A 17726-nucleotide genomic window follows, 5' to 3' on the forward strand; every position below is an offset into this window, starting at 1 on the left:
CACAAAAACACACTGGTGTTCCCACTACCTTCTCCAAGACTGTTTTCCCTCTGAATAGGATGAAAGGGGACAATCCCCATCTTACTGAGTTGTGGGGAATCAAGTTGCCCCAATCTTTTCTCTTTTTTCTAAATAGAAGGGGAGGGCAGTATTTTACCTTTGGGGGAATCATTAGTTCCCTGGAATGTGGCTGGCCACAGCAGTGCTCCCAAACTTAGAATGTCTCCACTGGACCTTCCAGAGTGCCTAGCAATACTCTAACCTTGCCCACGGATGCTGCTTTTACAGGTGTTCTGGTTGTTGAGGCCTCTAGTAAGTTGCAGGGATAGTCAGCTGGCCTACCTCACCACCAGGGGAGTGACCCAGCTCTGGACTCATCCTATAAGCTTGCACTTCACGGTGGTCAACCAATGATGCTTCCTGGGAGCCTCATGATCCTGGCATTTGTCACATGGCTCATTCTAACTGGCCAGGCATTGTCATAGATTATGCCTGACTCCAGGTAGATGGGTGTTTGGGTATGAATGAGTTCTCCAGTGGTCAGAAACTGGGGCACTTTGGTGACAACCACTCTTCCCCCAAACCACAGCAGTTTACTGCTTGGGAGTAGAGAGGCCACATGTGAGGACACTGTGTGTAGGAGCAGGTACACTATGAGCAAACATGGCAGCACTGACTCTGCTCCACTTGAAGCTTGTCCCTAGGCTAGGTTGGCTGTGTTCAGATGGGAGAGGGGGCTCTCTTGAGGGATGAAGGCTTGAGATCTCAGAATAAACTAGAGGAGGGTTTGTGGGCATGGAAGGCACAGGGTCGGCACTCGCTTGCAGTGACTCTGGAAGGAAGATGGCACCTGGGCCCCATCTGAGGTGGGGCAAATACATGCTATGCGGCCCTGCACAAAAATCAGCCACCTGGAGTACCACTCCTGTTCTCCAGCTCATAGGCTCTAGCCCTGGAACAAAATTGGAGACCTGAAAAGAAAATCAGGTTATAGTGGGTGGCTCAGGGACCTCACCAGGCAGAAACCAGCTGCAGAGCCCAAGGCAGGGATGGAGGAAAAGGGGCTGGTCTTGAGCACTGGATGCAACTAAAACACAGATTTGCATAAATCCAGTTCCCCTAACAACAATGTGGTGCCCTCAGGGGGCTCCCAACCCTGCTAGAAAGAGAACTTGGTCAACCCCTGTGGCACAGACATAAAGAATGGATCAGGTAAGGCATCATGCTTTCAGAGCAAATTTAATAAAGAATGTGAAGTGTTCCTGGTGGCTGCTCGCTCCTGAGTGTCACCTGTTTGGGTAGCCATGGGGGACTCTTCCTGGGTGAAAGGCTAAATGCTGCTCTTGTGGCAGGCACCGTCCCCTCTGACACCCATCAGGACCCGCATAATAAAAGCAGCATCCAGACCCCACCTGGGGTGTATGGGGTCCCAACAGTCCCCATCGGGGTGTCAGGGTCTTTCTCTCCAGCTGGTTCCAGAGCACCTGGCCCTGCCAACAGCCTGGTCTGAGCGAGAGGCTTCTGGCTCCTCATGTGGCCTGTGCCAGCTCTGCTGAGGGTAGAGTGGAGCAGGTGCCAAGTGAGCTCTTCCGTTCTCTCACTTTGGGGCTCTGGTACCTTTGACTCCAACAGTCAAACTTCCCAGGGTCGAAAAAAACTCCTCCATCTCCTTCTGCAGCAGCTGGTTCCTCCTCTCTGCATCCTCCCGTGCCCGCTCGGAGTTCCTCAGCTTAATCTCCAGCATGGTGTACTTCTTCTTCTCCTGGTCCAGCTCTTCTTCTAACCGTGACATCTGTTTCCTCAGGTCAGCACTGTTGGCTTCCATGCTTAAAAGGAACCAAGAAAAGACTTCTCAGACTCTGGCTTGCTGGGTTTTACCAAACAGCACCATCTAGAAAGGGGCAGCCATGGCCAAATCGGGCAAGGTCCTTGAGGGGAGGACCTCACAAGACCTGGCACTCTGCCAGAGCCAACCGGGTCGGTATGAGGATTCATGCCTTCAGCACTGGGGGCTGGAGGCCACCATGGGTCCCCACTAAAATAAAAGGACTCTTGCCCATCTAGCCCCATCACTTGTCCCACTCAGGGCTGCCTGCCCTGGCTGAGAGCAGCTCTGGTCCCCGTAAGAAAGGAGGGGAGAGCCCCAACTGTGCCTTGGTCTTTGTTCCTATGTCCCTCTCCTTCCTGCTCCGACACCACCTAGCACTCCAGCCATCGACACAGGAAATTCCTACATGCCCTTCATGTCCCAGCTCAAGTGTCCCCTTTGGTGCTGCTTCCTTAGCGATCCTCCCCATAGGTCCTGGCAGTGCTCCTTGGTGCAGCCACAGATCCTCCAAGGTGGTCTACACCACATTCTGCAAAAGTTGGCACCTCCATCTTTTTGGCCAGCGCTCCTGTCCACCCCGAGATACTCCTGGGACTTGCACACTGGGGCCTGGGGGATATAAGCCCCATGGTGGTGGGTGAGATAAGAGTGCACTGAGCCCTCACATGTTCCTCTGAAATACAGTGGGTGAGCCCATCCCAAGACACTACAGTCACCAGACAGGGAGGACAATGCATGCCCAGCATAGCACCTGGAAGATGGCAGATGTGGAAGAAACAGCAGTTCCCCACCCTCCAAGACAGGACCCAGGCCTCCATCTGAATCACTGAGTCTAAGTTTGGACATGCGGTCAGAAAGCAGATCTCACTTGCTTCTCCTTGGTCCCAGCCCCTTCTTTGCTGGCATCTCCACATTCCCTGCTGCCCCTGGGCCAGGGGCCTCCCCTCTTCCTCTCTATGCCTGAATGCCCCTGTCCAGTCTCTTGATCCTAAGCCCCCTGTCCAGCCTATTTATTGAGCACATCCAACTTTCTGGGCCCAAAACTGAGCTTGTATCCCCGCTTTCCACACCACTCCCAGCTCAGCACCCCTCCAGGGAGCACCTTCCTCCAGCTGCTCCACCCAAACTGTCATGTCCTCCTAAAGTTGGCTCTTTTTCTCACTCCCACATTCTATCAACCAGCCAAACTCACTGGCTCTTCTTTTAAAATATGCTGACAACCTGGCTGCTTCTCCCTACCTCAACTGCTGGCCTCTTTGGCCTGTGCCAGCCCTCCTGGCCTTTTAAATGGTTTCTGTTCTTCCCCGGGCCCCCGATGACCACTCCTCTGCAGGGTGGTGGCTAGGTACACATGGGAGAGGGAACAAAGTGTCTTAGACCCGCCATGGCTCCGCATTCATTCTCACTTCTGCTGAACAAGACCAGAGCTTCACCCAGGCTCCGGGGCCCTCACACTATCCCCTCCGCCCAAGGCTGAGGACCTGCCCAGCCTTCTCCCCAGTGTCCCTCTTCCCTCCAAGCTACTCTATGTGTACATTCTAACACACCAGACACTGATGAAAAATGTGTCTCGTGCATGATTTTTCTGCCCTTATCCCCCCTGCAAAAGAATGAGGGCAGGGGTGTTAGTCAGTTTGGGCCACAGCTGTGTTCCCAGGGTCTAGACCAGAATCTGGTACTTCACAGACAACAGTCTCTTCAGGGAATGCTTGAAGGGAAGACCTCCCATCGGGACGAGCGGAGGGGCGCCAAGTTCCGAGAGGCAGGGTGTAAAGCGGACCTCAGACATGCCCTCCCCACCACACTAGCCGGATGACTTCACAGCCACTCCACAATGGGGTACATTCCCCAAAGGCCTGCTGGATGGGGCAAGGTGCTAACTGCCCCCTCCTTCCTGCGCTCTCAGACCCTCCCTCTGACCAGGACAACATCCCGGGCCACGCTGCCAATGAGGATACCTCTCTGCTGAGGTCCCTCTTCCTCTGGGAACCTCATCTTCCTCCAGCCACAGAGCCACAGAGAACATGGGCAGTGGAGGCTCCTGAGCCCCTGGGACATGCAGCACTGGGCTGAGCTAGCCCACCCAAGTGAGGCACTTCATCCTCAGGACAAATGGGTGGGCCAACATCAGCCAACGCCAGGTGGAGCTAGGACTCGACCCCGGGCAGTCTGAGCCACAGCCCACCACCCAACAACATCGAACTCGTCCCCAGGAACCAAGTCACACTGTGCAGGTGACAGGGAAAGGGTCAATGGGCTCCACCAGCAGGCAGGGAGAGGCTGGTTCTGACCTCTGGGCCACTGTGGGAAGGTCATCCTTCAGCAGTCCCCAGCTTCCACTGTATCACCTTGGAACCAGGGCTTACCTGTGTGGTTTTCCTGTTTTACACCCTGGGTTTTACTCCTGTCTCCTTTCTCCTCTGCTCAGCTCCATCCTACTGGCCCTTCAAGTCCTGGCTCAGGCACCACTTCCGTGACCTCCCCCGCTCCAATGTCCTTTTCCGTCCCTTCCTGCTATGAACATGGTGTCTGTATACACCTGGCACTATGCAGCAGAGCAAAAGGGCCAGTCGCTGTCCTCCCAGGTCCCTGGTCCCTCCCAGATCCCAGACTAATGGAAAATGGAGTCCTCAAATGTCACTGAAGGCCGGCAGGGGTGTGAGACCCAGGCTTAAAGGAGGCCTGGGCTGAGCAGCAAGGGCCTGAGATGCTGATGGAAGCCCTGTGTGCTGGCTGTTAGTGAGAACTGCACTGACCTCAGTGGGGAACTCAGCTTCTTGGGATTTTAGTAAAGAGGAGAACACCCTCCCCTCTGGGTGGCTGAGAGGATGGATCTTGGACCCATCTGTGAGTGATCTTGGAAGCCACCCGGAGCGGGTGGCACAACAGCTCTGTGACCAGGTTGGATGGGAGGGAGGGCTTGGCTCAGTACAGCAATTGAACTCCAGTCCCTAAAGCTGTCCCTCCCCACCAGGCTGGCCTGCCCTGCACATGGGCCACAGAATGCAGTGCCAGTGGATGGCCAGGGCTGACATTCTCACCTACACTGTCGGGGGCATTGGTGGAGCACTCATACATGCCAGACCAGTGAGCTCTGGAGTTCACAAAGATAGAAAATTCAGCCCAGCCAACCCAGGGGTCCCAGGGGCATCCTCCTGGATAGGCAGGGAGAGCTCCCAGCTCCCAGCCCCGCCTCTCAGCACCCTCTTCCAGAGTTGGCAGCCACAGAGGCTGTGGCCTGGTGCAGCTGGGGCCCTTTACCTTTTCAGACTTGTCTCATACTCAGTCCTCTGCCGGCTCAGCTCTGCTCTGAGCTCAGCCACCAGACCCTGGAGAGCCTGGCAGTGGCGGGAGTGGTCCTGGGTAGGGCTGCCTGGGTCCTTGGGTTCACTGCTGCTGCCGCCACCTACACCTGCCTCATCCAGACTGTGGCCCAGGTCTAGGGACCTGTGGTCCTCACTGCTGCTGGGGAGCGGCGAGGGCTCAAGGGCCCATTCGGTGTGCAGGGAGCTGCAGGTGGATGAGTCACTAGCCCGGCAGGCTGTGCAGCTGCTGATGGAGGCTTCCCGGGAGGACAACGTGCTGGTCACGCTGACAGTGCTGGGAAAGAGGCTGGGTGGGGGCACATTGTCATAGGTGGAGAGTCTTTGTGTGGAACCTGAGTTCTTGAGCCGGTCTTCTGATGAGGCCCGGCGGTGACCTCGCAGAGAAGACAACCCGTTCATGAGCCAGTTCCCGCCAGAGGAGATGATGGGCACTTCTAGAGACGAGCTGCCCGCCTTTGGGCTCCCTGACCGAGACCCTGGCTGCCGGAAGGAAGACTTCCAGTTGGGCAGAGTCTGTACCCTCTTCCCAGGGCTGGTGGCTGCAGGGCCACCTTGGCTGCCTAGGCTTGGAGGGGAGGTTCTAGAAAGCATTGCTGCAGCTGGCCCGTCCAAAGATGAGGTCCTGTGTGTGGGCAGGCTGGAGCCACCAGGCTCCCCTTGGCTGTCGCTGGGGATCTCCTCCGAGCCCCACCCCACTGTGCACTGTGGGACCCTAGAAGGGGAGGCAGGTCCTTCTGGGGCAGGCGTGGTGAAGAGCTGGCTGTGTTTGCGGATGAGGACAGTCATCAGGTGCTGGACTAGGGAAGTACCTGCCAGGGAGAGAGAAGAAAAAGGCTTTGCTGTGAGTGGCCCCAGCCAAGCAGGGTACCTGTCCCCTAAGAAGCCTTCACCTGAGTCTGGTGTAAAGGACCATCCCATGCCCTCTGGATCCAGGCATGGGCAGAGGAATTGTGCCTAAGAATCTCCTTCCCTGGATGCAGAGCCTGAGCAGGGAGGAAACAGGGACGATTCCCATCAGGGCTGTGGTAGGAACAGGAGGCAGGTGAAACTGAAAACCTGAACCTGGCACAGCAGAGCCCTGTTGGCTGTCCTGTGTCTCCTTCCTATGCTGCTGATGCTGGCTGTGCCTGACTGTCCACCCTCTGGGGACAGAGGGCCCTGGCACAGGAATGGAGCTGTCTTACATGCGTGTGGGCATGCACACAGTATCTTCCACACAATCCCACGGGCACACAACAATCTGACCAAATGCCCTGTGACACAATTCTGGGGACACGGTTCCTATGGTGGTGAGGCTGGTGTCAAAAGTAGGCTTTCGGGAAGGACCATGACAGCTATCCAGCAGCCTAGCTCACTCTTATTACCCACAACCGAACAGAGACCACCCTGGGGAAGTCTGCCAGGAAATAAGGAAGGTCAAAGGCTTAGATGGACCCTCTGACTGAGGTAACTAAAAATCCAGGAAAGAACCACATCAGGAATTCTTTGGTCAGAAAACTAGATGAAGCAGGAATTCAGCAAGGTAGGTGGGTAGGTATTCACCCTTGGGCATTTGTGCAGCCAGGCAGGTGGGAGCGTGGGATTTCCCTGGAGCAGGAGAATCAGGCCAACACAGAGGCCTGAGTGAAGGGCCAAAGTAGAGGCTACACCCTAGGCAGAGGGGGAACCAAGGAGCTTCACTCACCCCAATACTACTATATCTCCCCCAGTCATGCTCAGCAAGGAACCTGGCCTTCTGCTCACCCAGGGCCAGGATGGTATGGCCCCCACTGGTGTTTGTCACTGTGCGAGTCCTGGCCAGCCTCTGCTATCAGCTAGAACCTCAGGAGAAACCTGTCTGCTTGGTGTGGGAACAGCAGGACTCCAGCACCTACTCTGTCAGTCTTCCCAGGGGCCCGTGAGCACAGGCGGTCATTTCCAGGCCAGCCTAGACCTGTGCCCTTTAAACGTGACTGGCTGACCTCACCTTTAGCCTCAGTTTCCTCATCTAGAAAATAAGGGCAATCACCACAGCACAGGCTGCTTAGAGGACTGAAAGCAAGTGATGCAGTGTGAAGGAGAGGAAAGCAAGGCACACTGAAACCAGAACCACGCTGCTCTTTTCCTTCTCTCTACCTTCCCCCATTCTCTGTCTCTAGACCAGGTCTTACTATGTTGCCTGGGCTGGCCTCAAACCCCTGGGCTCAGATGACCTTACAACCTTAGTCTCTCTATGTTGCTTTTCTTTTTTTTTAAAAGAAATCATATTATTTGTTATCATGGAAGAAAAATTCCCCGGGGGTTTTCAAAGCTCTGACACCCAATAATCTAGGACAATGACTTCATCATCAAAGTAAAAAAAAAAAAAAAATGTCTGTATTCAAGGGCAAGGGCACTGACCTCTCCCTCTCCACCACAGTAACCGGGGGCCATTCTAATGACATCCAGTGAAAACTGCTAACAGTCACAGGGTGAAGTTCCTTTTACAGCCAGACCCCAAGGGGGTGGGGTCTAAAGAGGCTCCAGCTAAGTCCCCAGAGATAGAGGCACAGCCATCTAAGGTACCTTCCCCTTGGCCTGGCTCTGTGCTGGTTCTAAAGACGAACCCTGGACAAAGATGAGCACAGACCCCAGAAGCACCTGTTCTTCACCCCAAGAAGCTTCCCTGTTACCTTCCATGATGGTCACTGGATCCTCTATCTGTGGCCGTAGTATGTTAGGTCCAAAAACAGTTGCCAGGTTCTGGACACTCATCTTGTTGATATTTGAATGGGACTGAACTTCATCCAGAAACCTGCAAAGCAAGGAGGAAGCAATTGGTGAAGAAGTGAAATCTGAAGTCCAGCCTGCATTGAGATTCTTGGTCCTTTATGCTCTGCTCACCAGCCACACCCACCCCATGTCCAGGCACACCCCCACACCCTGCCAGGCCTCCCGCGGGCTTCCATGGTTGCTGGGCACAGCTAGCTGCACCTCTAGGCATGGGGCTGGGTGAGAGCTACCCACGCATGCCCCCTGCCAGGGCCTAGGATGACACATGAAGGGTTGTGATCAAGGGGCACATGCTTGAGAGATGAGATGGTGAGAGGTGCCCAGGGCAGAGGGTATGTCTTCCAGAATGATCCACTTGGGACTGATTAAGCTGCCTACTTTCAAGGAACTGTCAGCTCTGTGAGCTCAGGTTCTGGGTTCTTTTGTGCTCCCTGCCATACCAACACTTGCCAAAGCTGTGCTGAATGGGTGAGTGACCCAGGCCTCCTCTGCAAAGGACAGTGTGTCTATGGGGGAGCAAGGGATAAACACAGGGCCAGAAGGGGTGGCCTCCTACCCCAATGCCACTTACTTGCAGATATATCTGAGCAGGTTGTAATTGGCCTGGGGAAGGTTGCTCACTTGTTTAGCCAATTCCAGAGTCCCCTTGGGAAAGAAGAAGAAGAACACAGAATTTTAAACAGTGAGTACTTCTCTGAGTCGGGGAAGGGCTGGACAAGGATCAGAGAGATGGGGGCCCAGCCTCAGATGACCACCTCCATGCCCCCCCATGGAGGAGTGGAGCCAGGCTGTGACTTCTTGGGAAGGCTGATTTCCTTTCTGGGAGCTGGTGTGAGGGGTGAGCCTCTTGCCAGGTCACAGAGGAATGTCTCAGCTCACTTATCAAGACACAAATATTTGCCAGATAACAGCCCTCATCTCCAACACAGCCACAGGGAAGGCAAACAGTGCTTCCCCTGCCCCAGCTGCCCAGGGTTGCAGACTCACACCTGCAGGGCTGTGAGGGAGGAGGGACCCTCTGTCCTGAGAACTCTCTCAAATTCTTTCCAAATGAGACAGGATATAAATAGGTAAAAGGTCTCTTTTTTACTGAGCCCCAGGGCAGGTCTGGGTGGCCTGAGGCAGGCATGGGAGAAGGCCATAGAAACACCCACTGCAAGTGGCCAGAGCTGGGCACCCTAGACCAACATCCCTTTTCAGGAGGGAACCTGTCCCTCCCAGATACTTATGTCTACACGCGGGGAGGGCCCTACAAAGACAGCAGGATGCTCCAGCTACCCACTCACACAAACAGCAGTCTTTAGCCCAGGAGCCATGTGCCATTGAAAGCCATGTGTCCAGGAATTTGTGCCCTGACTCCACGTGCCCACCACCCACCAGTCCACCTCCCAGGATGGGTCCCCAGGAGGCACTAACCTCCCCCTCGTCCTTGGTGAGCAGCTGGGCGCAGCTGAGGAAGTCCTCGTACCTGGCGAAGGGGATCACGGGCTCAGGGAGCTCCCGCAGGTAGAGCTTCAGCAGGGAGGCCACCGTGTGCACATCTGTCGTGCTGGGGACGGAAGAGGAAACATGGGTGAGGCCCAGGACCCCAGGGAGCTGCAGGAGTGACACTCCCTCCATGCCCCACTCCCCAAGAACAGCCTCTGGTCTTCGATGGTCCACGTGTGTGCATGTAGTGGGGCTGCAGCCCAGCCAGCTGCCACTGGCTGAGGAAAGGTCCAGGCTGCGGACAGGTGTCCCGTGGGGTGAGGACTGAGGCTGTGTGGCTGGGAGCTCCAGCCGGGAAACACTCATTATGCCCAGACACCTACTCAGAACTGAGTCACCTGTCTGTGCAGGCTAGCTCTCCTGCACAGGTTGCATCCTGTTTGGGTTCTATGGCATAGCACCTAGATTTCAGCTGACCTCTACTCCATGCTTGCATTTCAAGCAGTATCTGGGACCCATGGGGCTTATCCACTTTTCTGGCCTAGATTGAAGTCCTAGACCTGCATTGCCCTCATGAGAGGCTCTCAGGAAAGATAGGCTTGAGGCAGGGAGACTGTGGCTGTGCCATAAAGGCAACACCTGGCACTGGCCAAGTCCCATGTGGCCTCACTGAGATAGGCACTGGTGTCCCTTTCAGCTCTGACATTTGGGATTCTAGGGTTTCATATGCCCACATCCCCCAAATCCATACACATGAGGCCCTCTCTCTGCCTCAGGCCTGGCGACTCCTGGTCTGGTCAGGGTCAAACAGCCTCCAAATCCTGCCTGACCTCCCTCTCCAGCCAAGCAAGCTGCTACCCACCCTCTACTGCCTTCTCCAGAGCCACCTTTGCTACTGATGCCCCAGCGTGATTACAGCCCTAGTAGGTGCTGGGTCAAACACAGTGGCCCCTTTCTCTCTGGGACCTTATGAGTTCAGCTGCCTGAGTGGGAGCCTGGGGAAGATGGGGGAGGGGCAGGAATCAGGGAGGACCATCGGGGCGTCCTGCAGAGAGACATGTGTCTAGAGAGAAAAATGGAGCCATCACTCTTCCCCGACTTCTGCAGGTGTTAGTGGGTCATTGGATGCAGTGTGGCCCCTATACTCTGCCAGCCTTGCCTAAGGCCCCTTCCCATGGTCCCAGTGCCCTGCAGGCCCTGCTGTGCCCAGGCCCTGTCCGTTCCCCATACCCTGACTTTTGCACGGTCCTCCCTGGTCTTCCTCAGCCCTCCTTTCCAAGCACTGCAGAGTTCCTTCCTTCAATGGCAGCCCCAAGGCTTTTTTCACACTTGCTCCGGAATTCCCCTCCCACACCCACTGTGAATTCAGTCCCCTGCTGATGCCAGCACCCAAGAACATTCCACAGCCCATGGCACAGCGGGCACCCACCAGCCTGTCAGTCTCGGCATACACACAAGCCGCTGGTGGAGGGAGCTGGGTGCAGGGCGGAGTAGACACAGTCACACAGCAGACCTGACCCGGGGTCATATCAGCTGCCAAGATGCTGTGAGGCAGATCAGCCTGGGCCAGGTTCCTTATCTGCAGGTTCTTGGTCATCCCTTCCTTCCCAAGGACCCCTCTCCCCCATGCCAACACCAGCATCCATCAGAACATGGCTGAAGCCTCTTGACTGTTCCCCACATGCCATATTCCCCTAGAATCCATTCACATGCACACACACACACACACACACACACACACACACATGCACAAACACACACACACACACCCTATAACTTCTGATGGCTTCTGATGGCCCTGCCCCACCTCTTCTGCCTGGCCCTTCCTCCAGCTGCCTCCTGCAAAGGAAAACAATCCATTCTGCAACCTGGGCAGGGTTTCTATCTGAGAACTCTCCCACCCCTAAAGCCCACGACCTGTGTGGGCTTGCCTGTCCCGGGGACTCCATCATATACCCTATTGGTTCCCGATTGGTTCCCTATTGGTTCTCAGGGTCAGGGCAGGGGTTCCTGAACATATTCACTTGTTTTGTTTGCCAGACCCCTTAGGAAGTCAGCTGCAGGTGGGCACGGACCTCATGTGTCTGGGTCACTGACCCCTTCCAAGGTGCTTCTCACACCAGGGAGAGATGCTGAACAGTCAGAAAGGGATGCTGCAAGGTTCCACAGGTTCTGGTACAGAGGAGACCCTCCTCAGCGCCCAGCCACAAAGTGGACAGCACCAGGACAGCTGCCACAGGCGAAGGCCCAGGAGAGGTACTGTGGGAGGGACAGACATGGGGCAGCTTGGGTCACCTGGCTTCCATCCTGGTGAAGATACTGATGTGGGAGGGGCCCAGGACCAGGAGCTCAGTGGATATTCTTGTGCAGATGAGCAGGAAGATGAGGAGGGGACAAGATGATGGTGGAGGGGACAAGAGCAGAAGCCAACACCCCAGCTGGCAGAGAGGCTATGCAGAGAGCACAGGGAGGCTGTAGCCTGGAGAGGGAGCGCTGCCCTATACCCTCTGTAGGCATGTGGGCAAGAGGAGGAGCCTGGGACCCTCCTGAGCAGGCAGACATAGCTACAGGGCCAGGGCTGCTAAGGGGATAGCACAAAGAAGAGAATGGTTTCAGGTACCCCAGGAAGAATTTCTAAAGGGGGAGGGAATTTGTAAATGGCAGCCATGGTTGTATGGGGGGACACTGCTAAAAAAGAAGAGCAGCTGGGAAGCCTGAGAAATCCAGCTGGGACGATGGAGGAGGAGCAGAAGTGGTCAGAAAGGGAGAAGGCAGACAGGAGAGGTCCATTCGGCATACAGGGATGGTCTGCCCGGCCCTGCTAAGAGGCTGGGGTCCTGGGTCTGCAAGACAGGGCTGTGGAGGCGGTAGTCTCTGTGGGCATCTGGTAGTCTCTCCAGCAGGGCTTCAAAAGACAGGCCAGGAAGGGAGAAAAGCCAAGCCGAGCCCACCTGGAACCACACCACAGGACAGTACTGTGCCAAGATGGAGGCATGCAGGGTGGGTGACGTGTGGAAGGCCTGTGGCCATGCCAGTAAGCCCATCCCAGTGACGTTTGAGTAGGGGAGTGGGGAGGTCTGATTCGCATTCACAGAGAATCTTTTGGTATCATCAGGCACCAGCACAGTGCATCTGATCCCTGGGGAGCTTCTAAAATCTGATTCCCAGGCCCCTAACTATGCAGTATTTACTTGAAGCAATCTCCAACCCTGCATAGGACAGAAGAGGCCGGGCTGGTGGAGGTTCAAAATGGACCACAAGCTCATTAAGAGTCAGCATTGGCCCAGACCTCCAATCCCAGGAGCTTGGGAGGCTGAAGCAGGAGGGTCATGAGTTCAAGGTCAGACCTGGAAACTTAGTGAGGTCCTAAGCAACTCAGTGACACCCTGTCTCTATATAAAAAGGGCTAGAGATGGGGGCTGGGGTTGTGGCTCAGCAGTAGGGTGCTCACCTCACCCATGAATGAGGCACTGGGTTTGATCCTCAGCATCACACAAAAATACATAAATAAACAAAATAAAGGTACTGTGTCCATCTACAACTAAAATACATATACATGTATATATAAATATGTATATATATTTATAGAAATCTATTTAAAAATATTTTATAAATATATAAAGGTAAATATGTAAATATATATTTGAATATATAAATATAAATATGTAAATATATATATATTTATATAGGCTAGAGATGTAGCTCAGTGGCTAAGTACCCCTGGATTAAGTGCCCTAGTACCCCCCACCCAAAAATAGCCAGCATTGGGACAGAACTTCACAAGGCTCTAGGGGAGGGGACCACTGGCCTTCTCTGGATAGACCACAGACCATCTGTAGGGAACAGTGGTCAGTCCTGGACTCTACATCTAAAGAAAGGAACTGACAAACTTCTGCCGGTGGTGAGGGGCCCAGGCAGAAGCTGGAGGGCTGAGGGTGTTCTACCCAGAGAGAAGTAGTCCTGGGAAGTCAGGGCTGCCCAGGAGTATCCCTAGACCTTTCCTGAAGCAGAGAGGCCAAGTCTCAGGCACAGACCTAAGAAGGGACGGAAGCGCCAGGGAGACCTGGGTTGGCCTGAGGTAAGCACTTTGTTTTGAAAAACTGCCCGGGGACCCTATCAGGGAGAAGGGAGCCCCCCAATATCCCTGGAGGAGACAAGCCACACCTCTCTCATTCTCAGTTTCTGGGCTACAGATGTCATTGTCTCCACCTAGGAGTGGCACCTAGGATGTGGGTAAGCCCCAGTGATGGGTTAGGATGGGCACAGACGGAGCCGCTTAGTGGAGACTGGCTCCCTGGCCTGAGACTTGAGTGAGCATGGGGTGGAGCGGCTGTACCATCTTGCCACTGACGGAGCCTGGGGTGAATCACCCAGAAGAGGCACAGCTGGCAGCAAGCCTGAGTCCTGCATAAATCTGTGCCTACACTAGTCTAGCCTGGCACCCAGGGGAGGTCCTTCTTTGCTTCTGCCTGGGTTTATGACCTGGGAAAGCAGCCCGAATGGATATGAGCGGCCCTTGTTTGCATCTATCCCAGAGAGGAGACTCAAGGCTGCTGGAGGAATTCTGTGCCGTATGCTCTGCCCCCTGGAGGGCTGGCTGAGCATACAAATGCCAACAAGGGCAAAGAGTGCACCGGCCACCCTGTTGCCAGGCTTCCTGGCTGACCCCTGCACAATGGACCTGATGCCTGAGGAGCAGCCCCTGCAGGACAGACAGCTGGACAAGTGCCTCCAGCTGCACCTCCCCGGACCCCCAGTGCTCACCTGTCAAACAGAGGCTTCTCTCCACAGTCGAAGGAATCCTGCAGGTCCCTCACCAGGTTGGCCTGGCCTGGCATGCGGAAGAGCCCTTCCTCGGTGAGCCCACGTTCCCGGATGAAGTCCACACACTGCTCCACCAGTAGAGGGGCCAGGCGGGGGCCATACTTCCGCTCATGGTGAACCGTGTCCTCTAGTCGCTGCCCAAAGATCCCTAGACACAGAGAAGTACTGGTCACACCCGCTGCCCACCACTAAGCAGAGGCAGAGGGGGTTCTCTAGAAGTGGAGGACAGGTGTGGTGCTTTTAGGGCAAAGGAGGATCCTCCTGACTAAACAAATTAGACACTGGGAGGACACACAAGGAGACTGGGCCCGAGGTTGCTGGGACAAAGAGCAGGAGACAGCAGCGGGAATGTGGCCTAGTCCATGCAGTTCATCCATGCCAGGAGCAGATGGCCCTGAGGGAGCTCGTGTGATCCATTTTATTGATTGGTTTTGCAGTCAGTTCCAATGGGAAGCCATCCAGTACCCATCAACAGAACAAGATGAGGGCTCACGGGGGATTCTCACCAGGGCATGGTGAATGAGGACAGCTCAGTGGACCAGACAGAGAGCACACTATGTGAAAACCAGAATCACGACTCAACATCACTAATCACTAGGGAAATGCACATCAAAGCCGCAAGCCACCACGCCACCCACAGCAGGATGGCTCTGGTCAAAGAACAGAAAATAAAAAGTGTTGGTGAAGATGTGAGAAACGGGGCCTTTGTGCACTGCTGGTGGGAGCAGTGTGGCATACCTCAAAAAATTAAAAATAGCCAAGGCACCATGGTGCAGGCCTGTGATCCCAGCTAATTAGGAGGCTGAGGCAGGAGGACCACAAGTTTGAGGCCAGCATGGGCCACTTAAGGAGACCCTGTTTCAAAACTTTTTTTTAAAAAAATTGTTTTTAAAGGCCTGGGGATACAGCTCAGTGGTAGAGTGCCCTGGGTTCAATCCCCCGCACCCCCACACAAACAAAACTAAAAACAGAATTACTGTGCCATATATGCCAGCAATTCTTCTGGGTATATACTAGGAAGAACTGAAAGCAGGATCCGAGACTTGCACACCCGTGTGAGCTGCAGCACACTTCAGAAAGCTGAAATGTGGAAGCAACTCAGGGTTCCCTCAAAGAATGAATGGGTTTTTTAAAAAGGACATATACATACCATGGATCATGGCTTAAAAAGGAAGGGAATTCTGATACGTGCTACAACACAGATGAACCTTTAGAATATTATGCAAAGTAAGCCAGTCACAGGACAGACACCATATGACTCCCCTTAGTAGGGTGTTAGAGTAGTCACACTCACAGAGAGAGACCAAGGTGGAAGGGGATGCCAGAGGCCGGGGGTGGGGTATGGGGAGTCAGCGTCTGGTGAGTAGGGTGCTTCGACTGGCAGGATGAAAGGCCTGGAGATGGATGGTGGTGATGGCGGCACGACCCTATGCATGTACCTAATGCCACTACCACCTACTTTTAAAAGGGTTAAGAAGATGCTCAGTTATATGTTAGCTTTACTTACGAAAAAGTTCAGCACAATAGAAAGCAAAAGAAGCCAGCCCAGAGTACACACTGCATGACTCTATTCATAAGAAGTTTAAAAACTGATTGGTGCCGTCAGGTAGCACATGGCTCTGGGTGGGTCAATGGCCAGAACCTTCTGAGGACTTTTGGGTGCTGGTAATGCTGTTCTGGACCTAGCACTGCTAACCCAGTTGTGTTCACTTTGAGAAAAGTTGTTGTGCTGCACACTACCATGACTTGTATACTTTTCTGTATGCTATAGTTCAATAATATTTGTTTAAACACACACACACACACACACACACACACACACACACACAGATAGACAGACATGGAAGAAGACCCAAATACAGGATAAGACAACAAATGAAGGACAGAAGAAGAGTGAGAGAGGAAGAAGGCAGAGGAATTTCTAACAGAAAACCCTCGACAAGCAAACACACAGTGGGGCTAAGAGGTTTCTGGTAGCCCAGGCAAAGAGTGGAAGGAGCTGAGATTTGGAAAGGTCTCTACCCTGCCACTGAGTAGCAGGAGAAACAGACTTCTCTCGCTCGGCCCTAAGCGCTATGAAGTCTTTGCAGCTCTTGGTATTATTCACATCCACAACGCAGAAACCTTCCCTATGGGGCAGTTTTGGGGGTGTGCCAGGGGCATGATGCCAAAGCACCATTCTGTCCAGGCATATGGCTTCTCAGGAGTTGGGTGGTGAGCCAGCTAGCTGAGGGGTTCAACTGGTCCTCTGGCAGCCTACTTCCCTCCATTCTGCAGGGCTGTTGTGAAATAAGATACATAGTTCCTGGGTTGGGGATACAGCTGAGTGGTAGAGTGCTTGCCTACAGGCACAAGGCCCTGCATCCCACCCCCAGCACCACACACACACACACACACAGAGAAAAGATACCTCCATCCCTAATACAGTGCCTGGAACACAGTAGGACTCAACTGTTGATCCTTAACCTTCTCAATCCAAAGACAAAGCACAAAGAACTGAGGGGAAAAGAGTCCTCCTTTCTAGAAAAATGTCCATGTGGGCTGCACCTGGTGGATGCCATCAATGCTTAGGGTGAAGTGTGTGTGTGTGTGTGTGTGTGTGTGAACATTTGTGCTTGTGTTCATATATCTGAGCATGTGTGTGCACAGTGTGCATGCAGGCTTGTGTGTGCAAGTGAGTGCACACATGGGAGGACATGTGTAAGTGAGGGGATGCTTTGAAGTCGCTAGCACATAGTGCTGTGGCACCAGGAGCTGTCCTGAGCACTGTACACATGTCAACATCTAAGCTACTGAGCTTGGTGACTTTGGGATTATCACTGTCATCAACATCACCTTGATCAATAGCAAACTGAGAGGCAGAGGGGTTTAAGAATGTACCCAAGTTCATTTTGCATATGGCAGGTCAAAGTTTGATCGCAGGGAGTCTGGCTGCAGGTGCGGAGAATGTCACCTACACTGTGTATCCACACCTACCATCCTCCCCGCAGCCCAGTCTTCCTGCCCTCTTTCCTCCTGTATTTCCTCAGAGCAGGTCCCAAGGACATGGGTCACCTGAGCCCCTGGCAGAAGTAACAGAGGTGACAATGCTGGCAAGGAGGGAAAGCTGCCACTTCTTGGGACTCGGTGGGTAAGTCTAGCTGCCCCACACATCTGCCAGTGTGGGGACAAGGACCAGTCCATAGCCTGGGCATAGGGGTGGTCAGTGACAGCTGCCTGGGAAAAGCCAGTTCCAAGAGATCCAGGGCCCACCTTTAATAGCATCCTGGCCTGTCCACCAGCCCTAGAGTGGCCTGGGCTAGTCCTGAGGCCCAGAGCCCCTCCTCCCATTCACCCCACCCAGGGCCCAGTCCTCAGATACACTTGTTTATTTCCTAAGATGCTTCAAGCATTTTAAAATTATATATTTACAAGAGATTTCACATATACATTTGAATTCCTAGCTTCTCTCTCATTTTTTTTTTAATCTGTGGAGCTGGGAATGGAATGCAGGGTCTCACACATCCTAGGCAAGCGATCTACCCATGAGCTGCCCCCAACCCCTGCAGTTTCTCTCAAAAAATCCACAC

At 54.0% G+C, this 17726-nt stretch overlaps 1 protein-coding gene across 6 annotated transcripts in view; it reads right to left on the reverse strand.

Moving 5' to 3' along the window:
- Positions 1 to 1358: 1358 nt before the first annotated feature.
- Arhgap22 (Rho GTPase activating protein 22) overlaps positions 1359 to 17726 on the reverse strand; it is a 180662-nt gene continuing 164294 nt past the window's right edge. For all 6 annotated transcript variants that reach the window (XM_076834536.1, XM_076834535.1, XM_076834534.1 and 3 more), the window contains 6 exons: positions 14098 to 14305; positions 9322 to 9454; positions 8477 to 8550; positions 7806 to 7927; positions 5090 to 5963; positions 1359 to 1826 (listed from right to left, as the gene is read on the reverse strand). In XM_076834536.1, coding sequence (XP_076690651.1) covers positions 1598 to 1826; positions 5090 to 5963; positions 7806 to 7927; positions 8477 to 8550; positions 9322 to 9454; positions 14098 to 14305 — 1640 coding nt within the window. In that variant the 3' untranslated portion in view covers positions 1359 to 1597. The remainder of the gene's footprint in view (positions 1827 to 5089; positions 5964 to 7805; positions 7928 to 8476; positions 8551 to 9321; positions 9455 to 14097; positions 14306 to 17726) is intronic.

The sequence above is a fragment of the Callospermophilus lateralis genome, chromosome 15 (genome assembly GCF_048772815.1).
Source record: "Callospermophilus lateralis isolate mCalLat2 chromosome 15, mCalLat2.hap1, whole genome shotgun sequence".
Lineage (NCBI taxonomy): Eukaryota > Metazoa > Chordata > Mammalia > Rodentia > Sciuridae > Callospermophilus > Callospermophilus lateralis.